At 39.9% G+C, this 21,349-nt stretch overlaps 1 protein-coding gene across 2 annotated transcripts in view; it reads right to left on the reverse strand.

Moving 5' to 3' along the window:
* Nucleotides 1–1,929: 1,929 nt before the first annotated feature.
* edar (ectodysplasin A receptor) overlaps nt 1,930–21,349 on the reverse strand; it is a 43,408-nt gene continuing 23,988 nt past the window's right edge. For both annotated transcript variants that reach the window (XM_080903888.1, XM_080903887.1), the window contains 9 exons: nt 19,129–19,310; nt 16,831–16,916; nt 12,226–12,303; nt 11,979–12,104; nt 11,805–11,879; nt 9,129–9,201; nt 5,334–5,661; nt 5,166–5,229; nt 1,930–4,768 (listed from right to left, as the gene is read on the reverse strand). In XM_080903888.1, the coding sequence (XP_080760014.1) occupies nt 4,383–4,768; nt 5,166–5,229; nt 5,334–5,661; nt 9,129–9,201; nt 11,805–11,879; nt 11,979–12,104; nt 12,226–12,303; nt 16,831–16,916; nt 19,129–19,310 (1,398 nt within the window). In that variant the 3' untranslated portion in view covers nt 1,930–4,382. The remainder of the gene's footprint in view (nt 4,769–5,165; nt 5,230–5,333; nt 5,662–9,128; nt 9,202–11,804; nt 11,880–11,978; nt 12,105–12,225; nt 12,304–16,830; nt 16,917–19,128; nt 19,311–21,349) is intronic.

Consider the following 21,349-nt stretch of genomic DNA (forward strand, 5'->3'; position numbering starts at 1 on the left):
CCCTCATGGTTGGCACTCCTTGCCCTGAAGAAGCTTTTTATGGCTTCATCCCTTGTCATATGAAAGTAAGCCATGCTAAGTGCTTTAGATGCAGTAACAGCCCCTGAAGACAAACACACCCCTCCTCACTACTACCCATGTGTACCTACTGTGTGTATGTGTGAGGACTGGAAGGCATATTTAGTGGGAAGGACTATTTGTGGTCAATTTTGAGTATTTGAGACTAGATGAGAGAGAGACCTCAATGCATCCCCGATGCCCCAAAGCAGCATCGGCTTGTTTCCACTGCCAGCCAGAGTTTTTGTTTTTTGTTTTGTTTTGTTTTGTTTTTTTTTTGTCTTTCAACCAGCCTTAAGATCCCATTCCAGCACACACACACACACACACACACACACACACACACACACACACACACACACACACACACACACACACACACACACACACACTTTATTGTTAGACTGAGGTCTATTCAAATTCTGGCACACACCCACACTAAGCAAAAGCCTGATAACAGAAATGTGTGCAGAGGTGATGACTGCCACTGCAGAGGATAATGCCACGTGGATAGAGAATCGTTCTTGCAGGTATCATCTATACTTAGATCTGTGTTTTTGCAGGTCAGGTTACATTATCTAAATGTTCTCAAACTGGAAGGATGATGCAAATGCAAAGATCACAAGAGTTTGTATTCTTCATACTTTGGTAAGAACTAGTGATTAAAAGAAATACCTTGTAGTGCGGCATGATGATAAGAAGTAATTATCCCGATAAAGAAAACAGTACTTTGGTTAGCAGTAGAAAGCAAGTGGGAAAGATCAAACATTTGAGGGAGAGATATAACGAGTCGAACTCATTGTGTTGTCTTGTCCTAAGGTCTTTTCCCAATAAAATCATCTTTCATTTGTCTAACTGTCTAGTTAATATGTCACATTTAATGACCTTTAATTTAATGTTGAATGAAGTGGAAAATGGTGCGATTAGTGATTTTCCATTTGGTGTTTTCAAGCCATTAACCAACCCTGTCAGTGTCAGCAGTAACGGCTGACTAACAGCCATCTGTGATGAAGAAATTTATGGGTTATTTACCACCCTATATGTCATTCATTTCTGACATGATTCATGACACATATGGTACTCTTTTTATGTATACTCAGTCTGTGTATTGACTATTGTAGATTATAAAGTAATAATGATAAGTTAGAATCCAAACTGAATACTTTATTTGTATTTTCTTACTCCTGTGCCACATCTGTATAGGTGATATATTAAAAGAAATATCAATGTAAAGTCCCTTAGTAAAGCGTTCTCTCACAGAGCAGATCATCTTCAATGCACCTTTGTATAGATTTTAGAAGTTCATTGGAACTTCATGCTCACAAAAGCCATTCCCCTTTTGAAGATGGTTCTAGTGAGAGCTCCCTGACAGGCTGGTCAAAAAAGGGTTCATGTGAGCTAAGCTCTGGTGACTAAAATTAATACATGGGATATGTGTATCATATAATTTAAGGATAAGCGAAGGAGAACAGATGAATGGATAATTTTCAGCTCCCATCCAGCTGCTCAGTGCCACCTTGTGCCCTGCAGATTGGGGTAATGTCATCCTAAGGGAAAAAAATGGGTAAAGACGATCTCTGTGATGATTTCTCTCGTTTTATACTGAAGAGAGTCTCTAAGCTGCCACAGGACAAGATGTGGTTTTACACCCCTGGACAGGCTGCTAGTCTATGAAGGGTCCAACATACCAGGCAAAAGCACAAAATACACATTCATCCAACATATACTGTGATCACAAGTATACTGCGCCCTATAGCTCGGTTATAAATAACCATCTACCTTCAAATCTGGTTTCATTCTCCTGATTTCTGAACGCTGCATAAGGACAAACCAATAAATACACAAACAGATTAAAATACCATGCCATTTCAGCCATACATCTTTAATAAGATATAGTTTATGTACAATAATAAGTTATATATACAGCGACACTTTGGTTCTGTAAAAGAGTTTGTGTGTTTTTACATGCTCTACTATACTGCATGTGCTACTGAGGTAAGTAATTCATGTTTGGCTTCTGCTTGTTATTATGTCAGCATATTACATGTCATACAAAATTTGTCTTACAACAGGCTGCACTTCAGTCCACTGACTCACTATTTTTCTTTTTCTTTTTAAAAATCTATCAACAGCATATTACAATTCAAAAAGAATATTTGTGAACTGAAGTGGATTTGATGATGACAGTCAAGCTCTAATAAAGCAGTACATTTAATTGTAAGCTTTAAATCAAGAACAAGCAGATTCTGGAGTCATACTTGATAAGCATAAATGTAAATAAATTTAAAATAATGGAGTCCAGCTCCAGGTTGGCATGTAAAATGGGAACAACGAGCTTTAGGAAAGAAAAAAGTCTGTGCTTATCAGTCATGGCAGATTACCCAGACAACATCAGGTATCAGATGAAGATCCGCTCCATTCCCGAGAAATGAGATCAAAGCCAGTTTCGGCACTGCGTGGTTAAGTTTGGAAGCTTAAATTCTGCAGGAAGCAGCAGAGTCAACCTACAGCATGTTAACTGTTAACATCACTTATAATGGACTTCAGGGGATCATTAAAATGCAGGTCTTTAAAAAGGTTCAATCAGATGCTTAACAGACCCACAGTTTATTTACTGTACGTACAGCACCTAAGTGGCTTCAGCTGCTTTCCAGAACTCACACAACTGCATGCTGATCTTGTTTGCTATATTGGTCCCATCGGGGAGAGGCGAGCTATAATCCTGTGTGTGAGCATGACTGAGCTAACCACAAGAGCTGAATAAGACCAGACGTTATAGGACACAACTGTAGTGCTACCTCCACCGCAACCGACTGCACCGTCTCACCGTTGACAGCGCAGCAACCCCGGAGGCATTTAGTCATTCCTCTGGCCTGGCACTGCTCTTTTTAATGCAGTGATTTTATAGCTTTTCCACTGGGCTTTCAGTGGTTAAGTGGCCCTAAATGCTTAATTAGGTGCTGGAAATCACAGGCACTTTACACCCGCTCTGTAAACCGCAACACTTCAGCCTATTAGGGGCATGGGGAGCCACACGCCAAATAATTAGGGCTGGCGGCAGCACTAGACCACAGTATTGGGGTATAAGATGGAAGAGGGCGAATTATTGAGGTGGAGGGGGGTCAGAGAATGGGTCATTGCTAAGGAAGTACGTGAAGTAAGAGAGTATGTGAGAGATGCGTGTTAAACTTGTAGGCGGTGGACTGCGGACGCACGTGCTTAGATGGAGTACAGGCAGCGGAGTAGTGTTCATTCAGTGTATGGGATTAAAGCTGAAACACTGAACACACCACCTAAAACGAGTCCATGTGTTTTGGGGGTTTTCTTTTTTTTTTGTGAGGTGCTTGGTTGAACTTTTCCATACACAACATCTGCTTGTGATCAGTGTTTCCACATTTACCACACATATGTTAATCAATGAGTAAATCCGGTCGGTGTTTTAAAGTAAACAAGAGTGCAAAGTCAACCCAAAACTGATCCTCCAGAATAAAAATATCACAATCCACTCTAGCACACTGTTGTGTGTTTGCTGGTGACTCCACGGTTTAGGGAGAGACGCCAGGGCGTCCACAAACTTCCAGAGTTCGCAAGCAGGTTTACCAAATGTAAGCCGAGCTGAGCTGAAGGATGTTTTCCACTCAGACACAATGACTGCTCTAATCAGCCGTTTTTCCTGTTTTAAGACATGACTGAGTTATGAATGTTCGCTCATGCTGCGGTCACACCAGATCGCTTTCTGTATATGGATGCAAACGTCTGGTTATGTCACTGCGGCAAGGCTTTGGTGAGAAACTTAAGTGAGTGAGCCAGTAGGAAGGCATCCTCAGTCTGCCACTTTCCAGTGACTTTCCATTAGCATGCCATTTCATCTTTTCCTGGTGATTTCTTAAAAAAAATGTTTAGGAAAAAAAAGAACTGTGCATCCAGCGCACAGGCTTTCCACATGATTTTTTACTAAAGTGTTGCATTTATGAAAGTCAAGAATCTATCAAAATGGGAGCTAATTCTGATTCTTATATTCTTGCAAAAGAGAAATTATTTGAAATGGCAAACTTGAGGTTAATGTGAATCTGAGGCCTTTGATTTTGCTCTCTCTTTCAAACACTTTGAAAGAGAGAAAGTGTTTTTCAAACTATTAGCTTTTATACATAAAAGAAAAAAAGGATTGTGGACACTAAAGTCCATCGACATTCTTCATCTAATGGGGTAACGTGTGTATTTAAATGTGCTTTCCTCCTTGTCAGAGCAGTAAATGTCCGTACATACATGTGTACTGTAAGGCAATCAAGTCTCTAAGTCTCTTATGTTTCTGCTTCACTTCTTATTTAAACACTGGCGCAGCGATGGGATGGAGATGGGCAGGGAGAAGGACACACTAACTGGCTGTGAAAACTGCCAATTCCCTGCCGTCCAGCCACTGCTGCCCCCTCGCTACTGCCCAGCACATCTGCACAGAGCGACTCCACGGCATCCAGCCTTTCGATCTGCACCAGGCGAGTAAGTAGGTCGGGGATGCTGTAGCCCGCCGTGCTAACTCTCTCGAAGAGCTGCAGGCCGTCGCTCATGCCGCCGATCTCGTCGCGCTTCAGTCCAAAACTCTCAGCCAGGTGCCTCCAAGTCTTCACCACGGCGGCGTCGCTGCTGTAGGAGGAGCTCAGCATGCGGCTGGCCTTCTCCAGGCAGTCAAAGGGAAGCTCTGTGGGGCTGAGGCCTGGGTAGAGACAAATAAGCTTGTTTCAAAACTTTCATTCAAAGGTTCAGTGGACCTGTAGATGCCATTAACCCCTTAAAACCTATTTTATCATATCGGTTTTTATGAGTTTTTGAGACTTTTACATAATCAGTGTGATATTTATTTCCTCTCAAATATCTGATAAATTGCACAATTAATTTTTAAGCAATAAATTGCAAAAAAAATACAGAAAGTATGGCACAAAAAACTCATATATATAAATTAATATTGAATTATTTTTTTGTTATTTAGCTTTATTTTATGGAGTAGAGTTCGAGGGTCACAGGTTGTCACCAGAAAACTGTGAAACCATCCCACATGTTGTTGATGATAAAACTTGTTACAGAGGATATTTTCCTCTAAGTGACAGATTTACCCTCAGTCGCATTGCAGGCTCTGGCATACAGATCTAGAATCTTTTTCCTCCGACTCTGTAGCATCTGTGAATTAGAAAAAAAAAAACGTTATCCCAAGATGATACTTAACTGAGAATCTGTTCATAATCAGATTTTTTTTCTCCACAATAAAGGCCTCGTCTTCCTACCCCTGGGGTTTTATTGTTGTTGTTGATCCCATTCACACTGCTGATGTGGTTGCTGCTTGCGATGCGGTTGACATTGTTCATGTGGTTGGGACTCGGGATGTTAGTCTGACTGGCTGCGATGCCTGGGGTGCCATTGCATACGCGGCCACGGTCCAAGAGCCCCAGGGAGAGCAGGCAGAGGTCGGGTTTGTTGCCTAGGTTGACCAGGCACAGGTTAGGGTCGAGGTTAGTGGTCTCTGCCGAGCCCTGCTTTTCTGTTCCCGCCTCCTCGTCGCTGTCGATGCTGCGGCTCAACAGCTGCTCATTTTCTGAAGATGCATCATTTTCACTGCAAATATAAACACATACGTAAGTATGCATACATAGGTCGATGATACTCATATTTGCAGGTATTTAAAATGTGAGTATATGGTATGCAGTCGCAAGACCACAGTCAGCAGTCCTCAGTGGATTAGAAGCGGGCACCTCTAAGCTACAGAGGTGTCCACCAACCCCTCAATGCCTTAATAATAAACACAAATGCAGTTTGCTTAAGGTGTACAAAGTTTAAAGGGTTAACCCACCTCACTAGTTCCTGGTGAGGATTAGTTATTTCTGTGAACTTCAGAGACAGTGATTGGTGGATTTATTTACCTGCGGGCAGTTCTATTTCTCAATTTCTAGTCTCTATGACTTTTTCTGGCATGCCTTACTTCAGAGGTGAAGGAAAGTTCACTGCCTCACCACCATGCAGTGTTTTTAGCGATCAGTAATCATAAAACATTTTTATTTAATAAATGGAAAATCAGCTATTTGTTTTTAATTTTCCCTAAAAAAAAAAAAATCACATTTATTCAACTTAATTTCACCTACTCTGCCTCATCCCGCCGAATTGCTCTATAGCAAGCTGCTGTTCTTTTTATTTAATGACATAATAAATAAGATAAGGTAAATGTACTGAGCTGCCCTAGCTGTAGCTGGGTATGCCAAGTAAACTGGCGACTGCACGTTTACACTTGAACGCTGCTTTTCACGCATAAAAAGCCACTCTTTTGTTGCAGTCAGAGCAATTCTGCCCTGCCTGCTGTAACACTATTACATTAACATGCAAATGGTGACAACTAACACCCAAAGAATGACTTTGGTCTTTGCAAACGTAGCAGGAATCAGAGAAGAATGCTGTTTTGTTGCTGATGTTTCTAAGCAGTTCCTGTGATTGACTGAAATAAGCAGGGCATTTTAAAATATGATACTATGTAATATCATTTTAATACCGCTCCTCTCCCTCTTTCTCTCTCTGCTCTGGATTTTCTCGCAAAAGCGCTTTTTTTTGACAAAGATGCTTACAGAATGCCATTGTTTCGATGTCCTGGACTCATCTTCTAAACACACACACACACAACATGGCATTGTTTCCCAGACATCTTACACCCACTCTGGCAGCTAATGCAGTGAGTTAGCACATCCTCTGGCATGCTGCTGTACCACACTATTTATGCTGTGGAGTGTGTGTGTGCATATGTGTGGCTCTTTTATTCTCTAATTTACACCCGTCTCAGTATTATCAATCTAAGCGTGCTGACTACGAGCACTGTAACATCTGAACACAGTGCTTCATTGTAACTTTGCGTGCAGTACTGTATGCTTTATGCACATTAGCCACCAGCAGCACTGTCCTCACATGCGGAACAAGATGTAGGTGAAAGAGGAAGGTAAGAAAACTGTCGTTCTTTTGTTGTCTGCCAGGACATGCTTTTACCTGGTGGTGGTTTAAGATGAGGCCTGGAATAAATACCCCTATCCCGCTTGACAACTACCCTCTCTGTTTGTCTCTCAGTATTTGCCAGACTTCAGGGCTCATCTGTAGCCCTCACATCCCCCTCCAAACCCACCTCCTTTGCCTTCTCCAAAGCCACATAATGGCTTTCTACTAAATTTAAAAAAAAGACAAAGAAAAACCCAAAATGAATGTGTTTTGAACACTACACATATGTGTATGTATATACAGGACAAAACTGCAGTGACTTGTTTTGTGGTCGCTTAATTATGGGCACGTTCCAGAATACTGATTAAAGATTCTCTTTGTTGAGTCTACGGCACCAAATACAAATGCAAACGCACACATTAGTATACACAAACATATAACGCACATTCAGAGAGTGTCGCCTCTTCATTGGGTACACATGTGAAATCTAATGAATCTGCATTTGCCATAAAGTAAAAATTTATGAAAGTAAAAAAGTAATTCTACTTCGTGTGGTTAAGAAAGTCACAGTGGGTGTGCCTAACAGTGAGTGGACATATACATTATTAGCGATACATTTAGCACAGTTATCCTGAAGTCACCAACATTTGCACATTTCATCTATGGATAGTGTTACGCTTGGAAGATAAAAGTATTTTGGTTTGAAGACCACACACAAGTTTGTTCATTTACAATTTAGGAGTAAATGGGTTGGCAGTTATTCTTTCATACCTTATTATTCTTTTTTTGAACTTATTTTCCTAAATGTGATAATTTTTCTGCTTATGTCCACTGGATGTGTTTGGCTTCTATAACCTCAGTATAATAAAATTACAAGACCCTTTTTGCTGTTTTATAGAAATTTCATACAGTAAAAAAAGTCAATAAACATTCAGCAGATCCATTTAAACTCATTTGTCTAATCATTATTGTAATTAATAATGTATTTAAAATACTATCGCTGCCAACTTTCTTAGTTTCATGTTGCTAGTACCGGATTGGATCCTCTACTGCCTTCAGAACTGCTTTAATACTTTGCATAGATTCAACAAGCTGTTTGAAACATTCAGAGACTTCGGCCCATCTTGACAGGCCAGCATGCAGTTGCTGCAAATTTTCAGCTTTTTTCAGTCCGTGATATGAATCTCGTGTTCGACCACATCCCAAGGATGCTCTATTGGATTGAGATCTGGTGACTTTAGAGATGATCTGAGTGCAGTGAACTCATTGTCATGTTTAACACAAGTTTGAGACTATTTGTGATATGTTACCGCGCTTCTAGCGGCCATCAGGATATAGGTACACCATGGTACTTCTGCTGCTGTAATTCCTCTGCTTCAAGACTTGACATGTGGATTCACAGATGCTCTTCTGCATACTTTGGTTTTAACAAGTGGTTATTTGAGTTACCGTTGCCTTCCTGTCAGCTCGAAGCAGTCAGGCGATTTTCCTCTCTGGCATCAAAAACTCATTTTCAGCCAGAGAGATGCCACTCACTGAATATTTTTCTTTTTCAGACCATTCTCTGCAAAAATCTAGAGATGCTTGTGTAGGAAAATCCAAGTAGATGAGCAATTTCTGAACTACTCACACTAATCCATCTAGCATCAACAGCCACGCCACCTTCAAAGTCACTTAAATGACCTTTCTTCCCCGTTCTGATGCTCAGTTTGAACATCAACAGCTTGTCTTGACCATGTCTAAATCCCTAAATCCATTTAGTTGCTGCCATGTGATTGATTGATTGTACTGTAGCAGATTTTCTATTATAGCCTTGGTTATAAAGATCTCACTGGATAAAATAAAGTCTTTTGTTTATCGCCTTGATCTAAATCCCTAAAATCATGCACGTGTGTGTGGAACCCTTCATCTTTTGCAGACCCAGTGTAGCTGAGCTCATAACAAGCTGCATGTCAGTTCTTACCGGATCACGCTTTCAGTTTTTTGCTGCCTAAAACTTTAAGCTGCCTGGATTTTTTTTTACCAGCAATCACAGAGAAGCTTTTCATTTTGTCTGAACCTATTTGTGCACTCAGGCTGAAGTAGGCCAGTGAGTCAGACTCTTCTCTCACCTTTTCACAGTCTTCTGAGGAGGAGCTTTCAGTTTGTCGAACTCGTCTTTCTCTGAGAATATCACCACATTGTCTGCGACAACAAAAGAGAGAGCGCACAGGATTACTGGTGTTTTCAGAATAAGAAAACCAAGAGACACACAGAAAACCTCAGTGACCATAAGACATCAAGTGTGCTACAGTACATGGTGTCGAGACACATTATTCACCAAACAAACCCAAAAATATCATCGACAAAAATTCGTTACGAACACACAAGTGATCCACAAGCCCCAAACTAAAAAGAAAAGCGCACCAATCCACTTTTGTCAGCTTTTTTTGACTGCATCAAACGAGCAATTTTTAATCCACATTGGCATCAATTAGAATATAAATATGAACATGGGTTCCTGAGGCTAAAAGCTTTTTTTCCTTAAAACGGAACTGCACTTGGAGTAATACATAAAAATGATTACAGCGGATATTATATTAAATTACACTTACATCATGGACACTGATAGGGATAGACAGCAGTGAATACCAAAGTGGAACAAGCCCTGTGTGTGTGTGTGTGTGTGTGTGTGTGTGTGTGTGTGTGTGTGTGTGTGTGTGTGTGTGTGTGTGTGTAAGGGTGTGTGTGAAATAAAGCGCCTGTGTCTTTCATCTTGGAGCCTTATTAAGTCAGTGTCTACATGAGTGGCAGATAGCACCGGTAGAGCTCCAAGCAATGGGCTTGTCTCCCAAATACACACACCAGTCATCCAGAGTGCATTCACAGACTCGCACTGACCCAGCCAATTACGATAACCCAAAATTAACTAACAATGAAGACATTTAGCTTTAATGACTCTCTAACCACTTTTTTTTTCTTTTTTAACCTATCACGTCTTAAGTTTTAATGTGTCTGTGGCCAGTGATACAGTAACTGTGTGAGTGTGTGTGTGTTCTCATTTACACCACATGTAAGTGGTTATTCAGCCAGTCTGGGATTGAAATCGAACAGAGCATCATTGTCATGAAAAACGGCGCCTAAAGCAACGTATGACTTCGTCTCTAGAAGCTTTTGCATTCCACCATGATGTATTCATCACGCTGCACGTCTATCAGCCTACACACACACACACACACATAAAGTGTAAAAGCACACAGCTGCATTTGAAAACATAACGCTCCAAATTGTATGTGTGCACATAAATACAGCAGAGTATTAACATTTATACAGGATTCTATTAGATCTGATGAGATGATACAGTTTGTTTGATGACACATGGTCAGCACTGCACTGGTTGCAGGACAGATTTTAACATGTGTCCTGTAATTCACATGTGGAAGCTGCTCCAAGCGCTCTTCAAATACAAGGAAACACTTTTTTTTCTTCTTCAGTATGTAATGGTTGCAGAACAGACTGCAATGTCTAACTTCAATCAAAAAGAAAAATCATTATCAGCTGGGCCCAGAGCGCTTCAATAAAGCTTTGGGTAATACATGTGTGGACACCTTGTCCAAAGATAACATTCGGTGTTTGGTTTGACAAAGCCAGTCACTCATTTACCTGAATTAAGGTTTGTAAGGGTTTTTTTCTGCAGGATTTAGTGCTGCCGCGTGGTTTCTATTCATACTTCCGCTGACTGCTGAACGCATTCGTGTCATCGCAACTATTTTTTGAGTCATCTTATAGTCTTTAAAGCTAAGAGTGGAAAAAATGCTAATTAGAGTTGCTCTTGTTTCTCTAATCATGTACATTTGTGTGTCTTTGTGCTATTTGAAGCGCGCTTTTTAAGTTTGATTTAACTTTATCGAGTATATATTTTGTGGGCTAAGCTTTTGAAAATGTGCAACATGTGAGGGGAGTTTATGGAAACATGGTAATGATCAGTTAGTGACTGTCGGCCTGTTTACTTTTACAGATATGAAAACAATGAGAAAGTTAGAGAAGAAAAACAGATGGTCGGCGCATAAACAACCCCTAATGTCCCAAAGTAAATGTATGCTCGTAGTTATTTTGTTTCTACCCTTCAGGACAGGGAACTATCCTCTTGTAATAGATTGTGGAAGAAATATCTTGTGGTATATTAGCTTATAATTGCGTCTATATTAACTAAGTACTCTGAATGATGCCGGTAACTGCAGCTACTTTTCTTCTTAAGCACAGCTGACGTTGGTTTTAAGAACAAAAAGAAAAGGGGGGAAAAAAGCACCAACTTTATGTGGCCTTAGAGTTGAAAGCCAAATTTGTGGCACATATGCTTGAAGTGGAGAGTTCCTCACTGGCTTCCTAGTATCCTAGTTATTAAAAACATGTATTGAACACATGTATTGTATTTGTATTTTTCTGCCTTAAAATGTCAACTTGTTTGACTTGTTTTCAATCCAAGCCATTATCCAATTAAAACAAAGAAAGAAAGAGAGAGCGAGAGAGGATACGCAAGATGGGGTCAAAAGTGTGTCTGCATCTTTACACATGGCCAAAAATGTGGAAAATGTTACAATTGTTTATGCAAGTATATTACTCATATTTCCCATAAACATCGCAATGTATAATCAAAACCATTATAAGGGTCATAAGCGGGATACTAGCACACATGTAAACAAATTAATTGTTTTTTACTACCAATTATGAGAGTGGAAAAAAAACATCTCAAACAATAATAACAGTGTTCGTGTCATTAATTGTAGAGTGTGCGCAGCCTGTCTCACCAGGGACGTCTTTCTTGTCTTCCTGTTTGTTGGTCTGAGCCTCCACTGCTTTCACAACCTGTCCGGAGCAGCACGCTGCCAAAAAACACACGCGCTCATTATAAATATCACAAAAAACGCAAACATCTACTTTTCAGATGAGATTTTGCGCGCGTGTTTGTTTATTCGTCTCACCCTGGCCATTCGGTTTGGCCTTCAGGATGTAAAACATGATGATGAGAACAATGGCGATGGCCATGATGAAAATGGTCGACATGGCGATAATGAGAGCTGTTGCCAGGTGACCCTGTCCGTGGGAATCTGAAAGATGGAGGCAATGATGTAAAGTTATGTGTTGTGAGAAACGAGAGAGAGAAAGAGAAAGAATGGATGATTGATGAGACAGAGGATGATATTTGCGTTTGTGTGTATTTGTGTATACCTTTAATTACAGAAGGGAACACAGTTGTGCTACCACTGTGAAATATTGTTTTTTCTTTCGGTTTGTTGGTTTGCATACCTGGGAAACAAACACAAACACACACAGAGACAGGCTGAGTGTCGTAATTCAGTCTACTTCGTTAACTGCGGCTATAACACACACATTCTCGTTTATGGATAATTTGGAGTTCACGTCCATCGCCACGCATTTCAACACACGTGACCCGGAAATCACATTACTTCAAGTATTCAGTGAAAACTAAACAAATTCAATTCATTTTTATTTAGATAAAAACAACAAATCACATTAGTCACCTAAAGGCACTTTAGACTTTAGGTGTATTAGAATCCTTTCACCATTTGTGGGTGGCTTTTGTTACCTAATGTCTGTCTTCAGGCTTTATGCTAAGTTGAAATAACTTAATTAATAATTTAATATTTAAACTTCCTATTTAAATATTGAGGATCAAGCAAAGAAATGGTGACTGGTGAGGCCTGCATCCCCATAAATGAGTAAATGTTTCAGATTTCTCCAAAAAGGGAGGTACCCCAGATGCTTCATGGTATGGACATTGGTTATTGGCAAAGTTTGCATCCCATCATTCACTACTGGCAGTGTGTTAGCTTTGGCCTTGCATTTTATTGACCTCAAAAGCAATGCACTGGATCATTCTCCAAACTCTAACATTTCACAAAAGAAAATCATCTGCGCTAGGAGCAGTAAAACTTTATTTCTTTCAGACCTTCTCCCGCTGCAGTAAACAAACTGTTACATTGGGCAGGGTGGACACAAAGCAGTAACTCTCTGTCCAGATTTCCCTCTGTTTCCTATCTGTCCTGCTCTTTTCGCCTCCTCTCACTGTGACTCTTTCTGGATTATTCATCAGCTGCTTTTCCTCTTTCCTAATGGAGCCGTAAACTCATGGCAGCTCATAAATCAACTCTTTTAATCAGTCTTTCCTTTCACCGAGCTGATATACTATAGACCTTGTTGGCATTTGGCTTGCCACTTCCCATGGTCTCAGAGCCTCATATCAACACACACATACACAAACACAGACACATGCACACACGCAGATTGCAGTGTCCTGTGATTGAAGTTATTAACGTGAGGTATCTGTTTAGACTCTCTGGATAAGGATATGAGCCTGATCTGGAATTCTCTTTAGCGTCTTGTGGTTTAATCTCTTACAGTTTTTCTCAAATGTTAAAACACAAAAGCCAATCCTGTAACCCAAATGACCAGTAGTCTAAACACATTTACTAAATGTAGCCACCATATTCCAGTACCATAAACACATGTCACATGAAGACACAATTCACAAAACACAACCCTCTGTACTCATAAATCTAAACACATTTTTCCTTGCTAAAACACATGTTGCAAAACAACTCTGCTCATATCCTCAAATGAAAGCCCATGTGATGCAAAATGCTTGCCACAGTCACCAATCTTTGAACACAGGGAACACACCTGGCGTCATTCACTACACACAATGACTCAAAATTGAAGACACTTGTTGCTAATGCTGTACCCACATGTAAAAGCAAGTTCAGAGTGCACAGTATGCTGAAGGTTCCAAACAAACACAATGGATGAAGGCAGAGTCAGGGGAAGAGGAATTTGATGCAGAGGAGGGAGATAAGATAAGATAAGATAAGATAAGATAACCTTTATTAGTCCCACACGTGGGAAATTTGTTTTGAGAAGAGCTGGCCCTGGAAGAAGAGGAGCAGGCCAATGAGGAAGAGGAGTTCAAATGAGAGGAGGAAGAGGAGCGACCAACGAGGAAGAGGAGAAGGCCAACATGGGAGAGGAGAAGGTCCAGGAGGGAGAGCAAGACAACCTCGCACCATCATTACGGACGAGATGCGAGCAACAGCTCAGCGACATGATGCCGCACAGTGATTGTGGTGTGTGTGTGGTGTGAATAACGTAAATAAAAAAACTTCACACCCTGTTCATGTTTTCAAGATTACTGTTGTGTGCAATAGATTCTGTTTTTGCATTGAGTTGTGTTACAGTAGTGTACGTACATGCAGGATTTTCTATAGATTTATACTACTCATATGAAACTCACAAATCTAAATGCCTAATCCTCTGCAGAGATCTACGACGATCCGTTACTGTATAGTTTCTAAAATATGCATTGGCAGTTATGGAACAAAGAACCTTCTCACAAATTGAGCATTGTGTTTTCAATTGTTTTGCTGTAGTGTGTAATGCTGTGTATAGTGTTTACAGTTTTGACAGCTTCAAGCTGCTCTCTTGGTGTGGGAGTTTGAGTTTTGCAGTGGGAAGGTGTGGTTGTGTTTATGTAGCTTTAGAGAAGGGTGTTGTGTTTGGACATTGGGGGACCTGGTGGTAACGTTTGTGAAATGTGTTTTAGCATTTGAGAAAAACTGTAATCATGTCTCGGAGTCTGAACCCAGGCTGAAAAACTGATAATTTCGCTGGGCGATCTGACTGCTTAGGTCCCAACAAACTAAGAAGAGCAGAATTACCCAGCAGTGTGTGAGGTGACACCTCTTACAGCAGAGTTGGCAAAAAAGATTAACATTATGATCCCTGTTGATACTGGAAATGCCATCTTTTTATTTTTAGTGCATTTATGCTCACTTGAGAAACGGCACACAGAAATCAAAAGGTGACCGAAGAAATTGAGCAACGTCTACAGACTCATCAGCAGCCTGCCAAAGGGTAGCATCAGCGCAAGCACAAACATGCTAATCATCTTTTTTTTTTTTTTTTTTCTCATACCCGCCAAAGTTTTAATTATCGCACACACAGAGCGAGGCAGGAGCCAGGGTAATTTACAGATTACATGGCAAGTGTCAGCCTGCCTTCACCTTAAGCAAAGAGAACTCCCAGCTTTCGTATTTACTGTTGGGGGCACATTATTTTTGAAGACCTCATTCAAAGGGATGTAATTAAATTGTGCATGATTTAAAATGTAGGGAAAAATTCATCCAGTCTAACCAACCTAACTCCAGGAAGCCACACTGCATGATTTACATTCATGTCAGGTTTGTTAAAGACTTGATTTATTTGCTTTTTAAACTGATTTGGTATCCCAAACATATCTTAGAGTTATGGTTAAAATCTTTAAAGTAGAAGGGCATTTGGAGGCCAGTGCCTTGTCTTGAAATATAAAAGAATGATCTGGATCGGCACCAACATTTAATGGGTTCTTCCTTTGGCCATGCTTCAGCTTCTCTGAGTTTAATAAAGCCGAGCCGGTATTTTTTTGCATAATATTGCTGAAAGAGAAGCCACAACATCAAAACTTAGATCCACCTTGGCTGAAGCATAACAAGTAGGAAGGTTTAGGAAATACGCAGTTGGTAACCCTTTTACAGTCATCCATACTATAAAAAGCTGAGCTACAGGAGTTTATCAATCCCCCTATCTAACGAAAGGTATTTTCCAGTCTTCAAAATGAGGAGAAATGCAAAATGTTTAAATGAAAAGGGTTTTAAATGAGATTTAATACTTGCTATATTTGCCATTTCTTTGTAGTATTCACATCACTTTATCTTATCTTATTTGCATTGCTTTACAACATCACTCAATCACTCATTTCCATGCCTGGGAGAGACAATTAGGTTGCTGTTGAAAATCAAGTGCTTATCCTTACACACAGAAACAAGCACAACATACACACACACACACTTCACACCCTCTTCTCTGCAGGCCCAGGCTGCTTTTTGGGGTTTCAATCTTTCAAAACACGCTCATTAAATATGACACAATAAAAATAGTTTCCGACTCAAAGGGGATTTTGAGCAATGATGGGACAATGAATATCGTTTGCTTAGCAGGATGTACCAGCCAGGGTCACAAACGCAGTTCAGATCCTGATGATGTTCTGATCTGCCACATCTGGATGAACACATGGGGGGCAAAGCAGAACTGCAAACGTCTTCAGCACTGCTCATCATTAGAAACACACTAGCACTGTTGAAAGTTTGCAAAAAGGAAAACAACCCACAAGAGACTCTGTGACAATTGTACAATGAAAAAGCAATTAATCTGCTTGCATATCACAACACATCACACATCCACTACACAGCAACTATGCCTCCAATTCAGGACGGTCAAACAAACAAGAAGATGTGACTGCTCAAGATTTATGCGCCGTGTTGCAAGTCTCAAGAAATGTCTGTGATTGCAGCAACAGTTTGCACACACACACACTCACACACAAACATATATAGCATATAGTGTCAGGTAAGCAGAATAACCAGTGAGGCAACGATGTTATTGATAAGCAGCCAAACAGCCCTGTGGAGCCAGAGAAGCACTGATCCGGGGGGGGAGTGGGCGTACAACTTCCTTGTATCCATCAGAGAGTCTGGCAGAACTCAACACAACCTCTGACCTTTAATTGTTTCCTTAAATGGAGCACAGGCTTACGGCAGACATCTGCTTTTCCACTGTCATATTGTACTTCCTTTCATTTAGGAAAAAAAAACTTTAATGTTTGGTAGCTTTTGTAGTTGTTGTATGCATGGATAGAAAAAATTTAGAGTTGGGAGATAACATTTAAAAAAAATGCGTGAAAACAAATGGAGCAAAAATTAAGAAAAAAGTAGCTAAACTTACATTCTTTGGTGTTGCGTGGTGCGTTTTGGCAGGAATGGCAAACCATCCAATAGGGCTTTTCTGACCTGTTCCCCAACCTGTAATACCTGGAAAACACAAAGTGTCTTTAGCAAAGGCAGCAAGAGAAAAACTAAATAGCGAAATCACATAATGTATGAAACGCAAGACTTTCAGACACAACTGGGTTTCAAGACACTTATAAGTTCAACACGATTCAAAAGTATGTGGAAGCAGCGAAGGTTAAAAGTTTGAATCTGTGAGGATATGTACATAATTGATGCCTTGAGGGCACGAAGCGTGGCTTGGTACAGATTTATGAAGTTATGAAGCGTCTGTGGGGGGAAAGAAGAGAGGAAGGTAGTATATCATTTGTGCTTCAGGGCACAAGTGAAATATCTGAATAAATACACATGATTGCAGATAATTAAGTAATGGTTTAATATAGAACACATATATGAGGTCTTCGCTGTGCAGACACATAAGGAGACATCTGATTCGATGTTTGTAATGTACTTTAAATATAACCGTAACAGCAAACTCAGTCCAACAGTTCATGAGAATAAAAAAATGGCATCTTATTCACTTATGATGAGCAGTTTTTTTTCAATACATGACAGTCAATAAAGAATTGATTGATTTATTTATTAACAGAATAATAATTATTATACTGGAAAAACACCACAAATTATAAATTTTTTAGCAGGTCTTATTGGGATTTGGTGCTTTTCAAATTAAATTTGAAAATTAGAAGACAGCAGATCATCATCCAGGCGATGACAGGATGAGATGATTTCAACATTAGACTCCTTGTGATAGTGTGGGATGTTTCTTAAAAAATCCCCTAATTATGAATTTCCTACCTACTATATAATATATCGCTATATTGCCCACATGTAACCAAAAAAATGTTTCCAATGAAATATGATTGAATAGAAAAAAAAAACAAAAAAATAAACTCAAGCAATTTATCGGCGGCGACACAACATGATTGATGATGCAAAGGGCAAATAAGGAAGAGGGAGGAGAGGAAGGTCTGGCAACATTTAAAAGCCCCTTATTGACTTAATATTTATGTGGCATGGGGTTGCAAAGACAACTGCCATGTGCAAATTGAAAAGTGCAAGATTTAGTGTGTATTCATACAAAGCGAGAGGATGTATGAAACCGAATGGAGCACGGCAGCCTATTCACATGCTAAATAATGCATCCGAGTGCGAATCATATTAAAAATGCATGCTGTACAGTAAATCGACGCTTGAGTAGAACATCCATTCAGGACGTAATCAGCCGTGTCTGTTTGCCTAAAGATGAGTTGTCATAAATATCCTTCTTTGGCAGAATTAACTGGCATCCATAGCAAAGTTATCCATCTCTGTAAATTTATCAGGAGACAGCAGTATACGGCTGCGATGTGTACAATTAGACTGAATGAGTCATCTGGGAAATGTTGATCTTGCCAACTAAAATAACCACGTCTGTTGTATCTGCCTTGATCAGATTAAGTACCTTGTTAAGAAAAAAACAAAACAAAGCAAAAAAAAAAGTCTCTTTAAAAAAGTCACATGCTTATTTTATTTTCATAAGATCTGTACTTTTCTTTTTCAGACTGCACGTGACTACTCTTTTATGTCTTTTGTATGTCAGGCTGCTTTTAAATGTACTTTATGGAGTTCTGATCACAATTAGTCCTACAAAGCACCTGGATCCATTCTTTCTTCTTCTTGTGTCTGCATGCAAAGGGCGATTTGTTCGAGTGATGTCATTGGTTTTACACCAGTCAGTGTTCTATAGGTGGCAGTAGTGTGCCAAGAAATGCAGGAATGCATCAGGAAAAGGTAAAAAGAACTTAGAAACTAAGCAGCTAAAACTGGAGGCAAACAAATGTTCGAGTCATTTTTAAATATAACATTGAGCCAGATGTTTTAAGGCTTAAGCACCTGTTTTTCTTATGGGACACGTATTTACAAGGACATGTAAGAAGACGCACCAGGAAAAAAGTGACAGTTCACATGTCATTTGCGTATTTAAAAGGCTACAAAGGCTATTTTTTTATTGACACACTACCTTATTATTATAATGCAAAGTGAATAACAGATGGGTGAAGCTGACCATAATGACATAATGAAATTCATCGCGTGCATTTGTCTTATTTACCATTTAACATTGATTAAGTAACTGAAGCCAATGAAAAACACTGAGTATATTTTAATAGTTCAATGATTCTTTGTGTGATCATTTAAAAGGTGTCCTGCATTGTGTGTTAAATGGCTGTTGCCTCTGCTTGTTAGTGTGCTTTACCCAGGTAAACAGGGTCCACACTCTGCGTCGCGTTCGGGAGTTCCTGGTATGTGAACAGTGGCACTGTAAAGCGCATGACAGTCTGTGTGACGTTTGCAGATCTCATATTTCCCTCCGGAGTATTTTCCCTTTGGGCACAACACGCAGGTAAAGCCTTCATCCTTCACACCATGACCGCAGGTCTGCGAAGCACACACAAAGACATTTTTTATAAAGAGACGTTTTCAGTTTTATGATCAATTATTAAATCAAAAAAACAAATGAATACAATTTACAGATCACTGACATTCCAACTGTGACGTGGACACACACATTATAAAACAGTGATGTGTTTCTCTGTTCTGAGACAATCTGACATTACTTTTTCAAAAGACAAGAGGAAAATCAGATTTTTCGCTGCGCATGCTTTTCAATGACTGGTGTTGTTTAAGATGACTGGTATGTTTTCAAGCATCCATCTCCTCCCATCTCCACATGGTAATTCCTCTCAGTTAGGAGGCCAAACAGGCCACACGCAAACACACACATGTAAAAACACATCAACCTCTTTCTCTTTTTCGCTCCTTTCATCTTTCATTTCCCTCCCACTTTCATCTGTCTATTAAAAAAAGCCTATGCCTCTTAGCTTTAGGCTACAGCAGGCTGACTCTTACAGAAATCTAATATTCTCTCCCTTCTTTTTTTGACGTCCGTGAGTCTCGGTGTGATTGTTTGATATAAAACCGTGCTGGGTTATCGGCAGGATCTTGTCGCTTTGAGTTAAAGCTCTCGTTGGATCATTTATACTCAAGATTACAGTGACTCAAATTTTCTCCAGAATGATTAAGAACTCGTTCCTTTGAAAAGCAAATTGATGCCTTTTTGAATCTTGCTTATTATAGGAGTTATGGAGGTGAGTGAAACTCAGATAGTTATGCTTGTATTATAATACTTGACCGTGAAGAGAAATAAAGGCGATTACCTCAGACTTGCAGTGCATATTATTCATCAAACGCTGGGGTTACAAGGGACCATAATCACAATACACAATACAAGATGCAATCTGATGTAAAACTTCTGTACTTCTTCACTTCCTCAATCTTTCCTCCCCCCACCAACCCTTCCACCAAAATCAGAAATGTAAGGGTGGGCTGTTAACTAGCCTGGAAATCTGCATACAAGATGTGCACTGAAATAGGTCTTCAATATCTCTCTGCACTGTGTGGAGTCTTGCATAGTGTCTGTGCGAGTGTGTGCGGGCATGTACTTTTTGGAGTCTCTGTTTTGAGCAAGAACTTTCTGGTTATACTGTGATTAAGACACACATGTACATGAAACATGTCAGGGAAACAGAAGAACAAGTGACAGACTGTTCCAGACTGTGGCACCTAAAGGATCAGAGTGCAAAGAGGGCTTTCATGTCACTGATGAAACTACTCGAGGTTTACATTCAAATGGCTGCAATACTCCTTGATTATCAGACTGAGCTTCCCATCAGGTGGAGAAAGAGGAGAAAGATCATTTGATTTCACCAGCTGCTTTATAGAAGTTTCTGTTAACATGCGGAAACACAAAGCAGGAATGAGGAAAGCACCAGAGGAGAGAACTAAGATAGAAACAAAGGGTTTAGTGCACTGTGATCACTTCCATGCAAATGTGTAATTGTGGGTTTTTTTGTCTGCCTTTGGGGATCATTAAAATACTTGTAGTATTTGATCGTTTCTTGGTTCATGCTTTTTCTGTGATCTTGTTTTTTAAGCTCTTTAAATACAGAATGCACTACAACATCCATCCAGCTGCTGCTAATTTTGCCCGTCCAGCGCTGAGTCTAGAGTGCCGAGCGTTTTTTTTGTCAATTTTAATAGGCTGCTGTGGTTAAAAACTGCCACTGAGCAGTCAGAGTGCCGAGGGAACCTGCAGTATTGGGTGGTTTGTCCGTTCATAACATCATGCCTAATTTGAGGTGAGTCGCATTCAGCTGGAAAAACAGTGACGCCACATAATTCAGTGCGCCGGTACAAATCAGATCCTGAGGACATTGTCAGTCAAATTCACCGTTGCATCCACGCAGCCCTTATAAAGCAAGACAGTTTGAACTGTTAGTCTTAATTAACAATACCTAGAGGGTGTTTTAACATTTTATATTCATTTTTTTAGTCGGGTTTATGTCATTTATTTTATTTTCAGCAGCATAAAATATGAGACAAAACAGTGTGCCATGTTTTCTGTTTTTGATAAAAAG

The sequence above is a fragment of the Rhamphochromis sp. 'chilingali' genome (genome assembly GCF_963969265.1).
Source record: "Rhamphochromis sp. 'chilingali' genome assembly, chromosome: 14".
Taxonomy (NCBI): Eukaryota; Metazoa; Chordata; class Actinopteri; order Cichliformes; family Cichlidae; genus Rhamphochromis; species Rhamphochromis sp. 'chilingali'.